The 5,616-nt window shown below is 47.1% G+C and overlaps 1 protein-coding gene across 3 annotated transcripts in view; it reads right to left on the bottom strand.

Annotated features, from left to right (window-relative positions):
• Positions 1–3,208: 3,208 nt before the first annotated feature.
• EIF2B3 (eukaryotic translation initiation factor 2B, subunit 3 gamma, 58kDa) overlaps positions 3,209–5,616 on the bottom strand; it is a 110,529-nt gene continuing 108,121 nt past the window's right edge. For 2 of the 3 annotated variants that reach the window (XM_012649053.1, XM_012649054.1), the window contains exon 12: positions 3,248–3,473. In XM_012649053.1, coding sequence (XP_012504507.1) covers positions 3,421–3,473 — 53 coding nt within the window. In that variant the 3' untranslated portion in view covers positions 3,248–3,420. Of the gene's footprint in view, positions 3,474–5,616 lie in introns of all 3 variants that reach the window. The other variant, XM_012649055.1, reaches the window with a different exon arrangement.

Below are 5,616 nucleotides of genomic sequence, written 5' to 3'. Positions count from 1 at the left end.
CTGGGCCAGGCAGAGTCAATGACCCTGAGATTTGGAGGAGGGAAGTAAGGGCCCTGTGTAGCCTTCCTTCCCCCATTACATGAAGGGGCCAAGCCTGAGAAGGTTTGCCCCTTCTCTGTGGGTAGCTTTAGGCCAATAGCACGCACCTATCAAGTATTTGGTGCCAGAGACTGTAGCCAGAGATTAGAGAGTGGCCCTTCACTTTGAGTGTGGGGGAAGGAGAGAGGCTAAGAACCAAAGCAGCATCTCACCATGGCAGAAAGGCCCCTGATACAATCATCCTGGGTGGTGGCAGACAGCTCAGGCCAAGGACAGGTCAGGTTAGCCTTCAATAGGTGTTCTGCCCAGTCTCTTTCCCTCCTGGTAGACTCTGCCAGAGCAGAGCTTTCTAGACCTTCTGTCTGGGTGGTCCTTCCCTCCCAAATGGCCCTCCCCCTTCCTTAGACACATTTAACTATTTAGGAAGCAGCAAATGACTGGTAGAGATGGCTGTGAATAAAGGAAGTATACCCCCTGCAATCCTCTGGGAATAGAAACAGCTTCTAAACTAGGCTGTGCAGGCCGCCAGATTGCTCTTGGGGTCTACAGCTAAACACAACTTCCCTCCCTCTCCACTGGATATGGAAGTAGAATAGAAATGGTAATATAGTGAAAGACTAGGAAGAAGTTTGGCCTCTGGCCTTGAGAAATAGGTTGGAGAACAATCTTGCCGGTCGGTCTCCTTACAGGCTCAGGGAGCTCTTGCCAGCAGGCAAGGGTAAGATGTTACTAGGGGAGGGGGTTCCTGGAGTAGTAGCCATCAAATTTTGTCTGACCTGGCAAGCTCTGGGAACCCTGTTTCTCAGCACCTCCCCAGAGTCCTCCCTGATTTGGCATTGAAGGTCTCCTTTCTCCTTTCTCCACTTCCCTCATTGAGCACCACTGGGAGAAGCAGGGCAGACCCTATCAACTCTTCTGCTTGCCTGGCTCTTCTGGCTTCTGTTCCATGGGAAGGTGGCCAGCTAGTAGACATTCAGTTGCTCACTATGTTTCAGACATAGTCAACCCCTCTGTAGCTGTTGCCAAAAAGAAACAAAAACTATCCCTGCTTTCTGGCAAATAGGGCAAAGAAAAAAAATCAAAGCGTCTTGGGTACCCAGTCAGTCCCAAAGTTGTTAGAGACAATAGCAGCAGTGTCCTGAGCTGGGGGCTGCTCTCAGGTGGGACTCAAACTCAGCAAGGCCTTCCTCTGGGGAACCCTTTTCTGTTTTCTACAGCTCTCTCCTTTCCCTGGTACAGAGGCTGTTTGATGGGCTTGTGCAAGGGGGAGGCAGAGGAGAGCTTCTTCCTCTATCTCACTGTCAGGGGTTCCAAGGGCTCAGTGGGGAAGGACAGGATGGGGTATAGCAGGACTCTGGGGAAGTTTCAGCAATCCCCTCTTCTCCTCCACTCCACCCTCTCTCCAAACCTATCCAGCTCCATCCCCTTTTTTGTGGTCAAAGAGCAGTCTTCTGGCCTCTTGGGACACCCAGACCCTAAGGGCCAGAAAACACTGAGAAAGAGGACAAACTCTGAGAATAAGAAGGGCCATTAAAAGTCATCCAGTCCTGGCCAGGTGCAGTGGCTCATGCCTGTAATCTAAGCACTCTGGGAGGCTGAGGCAGGAGGATCACTGGAGGCCAGGAGTTTGAGACCAGCCTGGACAACATAAAAATTAGCCAGGTGTGGTGGCTCATGCCTATAGTCTTAGCTACTTGGGAGGCTGAGGCAAGAGGATTGCTTGAGCCCAGGAGTTCGAGGCTGCGGTGAGCTAATATTTCAGCACTGCACTCCAGTCTGGGCAATAGAGCGAGACTGTATCTTAAAAATAAACAAAAATTCACCCAGTCCTAACTCTCTCATTTTGTAGATGGGGAAACTCAAGAGTCAGAGAAGAGGCAGTGATTTGGCCAAAACCAAAAAACACTGGTGGTCAGATCTTCTTCCACCCAGCCCAGGACTCAATCTCCAGCCCCATCCAGGCCCCATTCATTTAATTTCAGTTCCAAAAGGGGACTGCCTTGGGCACTACCACAGTTCCTTATTCCTACCTCCTCCTCAGTCCTATGGTTTCAACCACTTCTGCTAGGCCATTTCAGTTCCTGCCTGATTAGGGCAAACTTTCAGGAACCTTGTCCTGACCAGTGGGAGGAATGTGGAGCTCCAGGGCAGCCAAGAAGGCTGACAGAGGTGGAGATCCCCCAGGGTAGGAATGCTCATCTAGTCTCTCACAAGTTCAATGACTAAGATCAGGCAAGATTACTCAAGTAAACTTGAGAGCCTTGAGATTTTTGAAGCAATGTAGAAACCAGTATTTCAAATCAATCTTCATAATTACTGCCACCCACAGTGAGGACATCAAGAGAAACCTTTACTTTGATAATTCTAGGAGGTGAAATCTCACCCCAGAACACTTTTATCTTCCACCAAACACCTGCAGGTTGTAAAAGCAGTGCAGCGAGAGACAAGAGCAAAGTGAACTCGAGTTTGGGGGGGTGCGGTGGAAAAAAGATGGATTGGACTCTAGAAGGGCTGTGAATATGGAAATCTCATTCCTCAATTAACTGAAGCAGTAGAGTCTGTATAATTAGGATACAAAGGAGTACAGCTGGGGAAGAGTCAGAAAGAATTTCAAACCACAATACAGGTTCTTGGCTCTTCCTTCCCAGGTTGGGGAGGGGTTTGGCTTAGCTCAGACCATGGTCTCAGACCATGGCTCTCCATGCTCTTGCCTCCACTAAAACCTATGAGGAGAGGCTAGTTGGCTAGCCAGGGGCTGCCTCCTGCTTGCTGTGTGTCTCTAAGGGGCAATAGTTGAGCTGAGGAAAGTGGCTAGAGGCTGGGAGGACAGGGAGTGGATGGTAGGTGTGGAGGGTGGGGCTGGGGCTGGGGCGGTACAGGGGCTGAGAATCTGTGTGGCAGGTATGGGAGCAAAGAATGGTAAGTTCTGGGCTGATGCTCAGGGGTGGTGTTGACAGCAGCTAGGCCTATGGGTCTACAAGTACTGAAGTACTACAAGGACTGAAGTACTCCCAGGTCCTTTTGGGGTGGGAGATGCTTTATGGACTGGGTGGGTCAGCCCATCAGAAAGCAGCCATCCTAGGAGCTTTACTATTAGATAGCTGCTGCTCCTGCCTGATAACCTTGGTACATGAGAGTTAGGTCATTGTGGCCGTTCTGTTCCACACACTTGCTCTAGATGATCTTTATCACACGACCCATGAACATACACTGTGTATACCTGCAGCCCACCTGCTACGGAGATTGGGACTGCTCCACAAGTCTCCAGCATGCCTTTGGAAACCCTTCTTTATTGGGAAATAAATACAGAATCAAATAGGTGGGCCAGCCAACATCTGTAGTTTTGGGGACCAAAAGGAAAGAGTCTGACGTGCTCAGAACTCAGATCTCCATGAGCTGGTCATTCCCCACGATCACCTCGTTCAGTCGTTTAGCTACAAAAGAAAAAGAAAAGGTTTTCTGAGAATTGGCAGCACAAGATGTCATTTCAAACCAACTGCTTCTAATTCTGTGTTCACAAACATTTATTCCTCTCCTATTGTGGCTCTGCTCTTTGAGAAGCTCTTGGGAATACAACTTGCCAGAGGGGCTATGAGAAAGATAGCATATTCCTACACAGGAGGATGGGACTGACTCTATACCTGGCTTTGGTGAGGCTTTACACAGGAGAACTGGAGCTGGGTCTTAAAGGGTGGATCGAGTTTTTATGGACATTCCAGGCTGTTACAGTGGCATGGGCAAAGACAGTGCAGATGAGAGAAAGGAAACATGAAATACTGTAGTGTGGCCAGAGGATACAAAATGAGGGGGAAAAGATTAAGAAATGAGGCTAAAAGGATAAATGGACATATTCAAAGAAAAAGGGGAGATACCTCATATATAATATAGAAATAACACCACCTACTACATAGGGTTGTTCTGAGAATTCAATGAGTTAAAGGATAAGTGAGTGCTCAATAAATAGTGGCTATTATTATTTTCGTAAAGTCCAAACACATAGGCCCTCCATGACCTGATCCCCTAGCCTCTCCAGCTTCATTTCCCACCATTCTCCATTTATACCAACAAGCCATACCATTTTATACCTTTAGACCTTGGCACATGCTATTCCCTGTGCTTAGAATGCTTCCTGCCCATTTTTTCCCATAGCGCCGTTATTCACTCCAAATGCCCTAATCTGGCACCTCTAATATATGATGCCTTCCCTTTTGAATTATCCATTTTGTGCTTTGTGAAACCACTGAACCTAATACATACCTCTATCTCTACATCATTATATCATTCTCCTCTACTTTACTATAAGAACAATGAGGGCAGGTTAGCAACACTGTGGTTACGATTATACCCAAGTGTCTAGAATAGCTACTACCACACGATGATTTTAGAGGTTTTGGGTAATGACAAGGATAGGGTATGGTCATGTAAGTGGAGACCTAAAGCTGAAAAGGAGGTGCAGACTGGTATAAAAGATCAGGAAATTATGAAGCTAGGGGACTGGATAGTTCATTGATGAATACCTTTAAGCTGTCCAAAATGTTGGGAGAAAGTAAGGGAGGGGAGAGGAAGACTGTGAACCAGGGGCTAAAGCCCTCACCAAATTTAGGGAAGTACCCTGGAAGCTGGTCAAAGATGGGGTGAAAAGTAAGAGGAACTAGAGAAAGTTTTCAAGGAAAAAGAGCTATAGAAGGGAGGCAATGAACCAATGGTTTGGAAGGGGCAGGGAGCGAGGGGCATGTTATCTGCCTCTTGCCTGAAGGTATGGTGCAGACGTAGGGAATAGGAGAGTTTTCCAGTCTTCTATTGGTTCAGATTGAAAGGCTGACCAATTGGCTGAAAACTGATTGTTTCTGGCCTGGCTTCCCATGGCCTATAAAGGTGTAACACCTTTTTTGCTACACTTGGGAGCTCGAGTGTGACCCCGATAGATGAGTCAGAAATTCTGGCTTTTCTGAGGCTCTACTTCAGCCCTAGAAGGCTTTGGTTTAGCAAAATGAAGATCTCTGATGATAGGAGACAGTTTGATAGTGAGAGATGTTTGCATCTATTCATACTGTGGGAGCCTCCTTCTGCTCTTTCAATAAAAAGTGGGTTTCTGACTGAGGCTTTGAAAACATTGAGATTTCAGATGTGTCTCCTCTTCTGCCCACCTTTCCAGCTTTGTTTCTTGCTATATCTCCCTTGTGCCCTATACTATAGATTTTCTAAATGATTTGCAGTTTTTAACACACCAGACTTTTTGCCTTTAGGTGTTTGTATGGTTGCCCTTTGCTTGAAAGGTTCTTCCCCTTTGTATATTTGGTAAATAACCACAATTTTGAAGATTTACCTTTAATTCCTTCAAGATGGTGTTCCTGCTTCTTGTGCAAGTCCTTAATTAACCCTGACAGCCTCCTACCTATAAAATCTTACTTTACTTATTTCTTTTTTTTTGAGACAGAGTTTCACTTTGTTGCCCAGGCTAGAGTGCTGTGGCTTCAGCCTAGCTCACAGCAACCTCAGACTCCTGGGCTCAAGCAATCCTACTGCCTCAGCCTCCCAAGTAGCTGGAACTACAGGCATGCGCCACCATGCCCGGCT

The sequence above is a fragment of the Propithecus coquereli genome, unplaced genomic scaffold, assembly GCF_000956105.1.
Source record: "Propithecus coquereli isolate 6110/MARCELLA unplaced genomic scaffold, Pcoq_1.0 Scaffold299, whole genome shotgun sequence".
Taxonomy (NCBI): Eukaryota; Metazoa; Chordata; class Mammalia; order Primates; family Indriidae; genus Propithecus; species Propithecus coquereli.
This window is presented reverse-complemented; position numbering and strand designations above follow the sequence as displayed.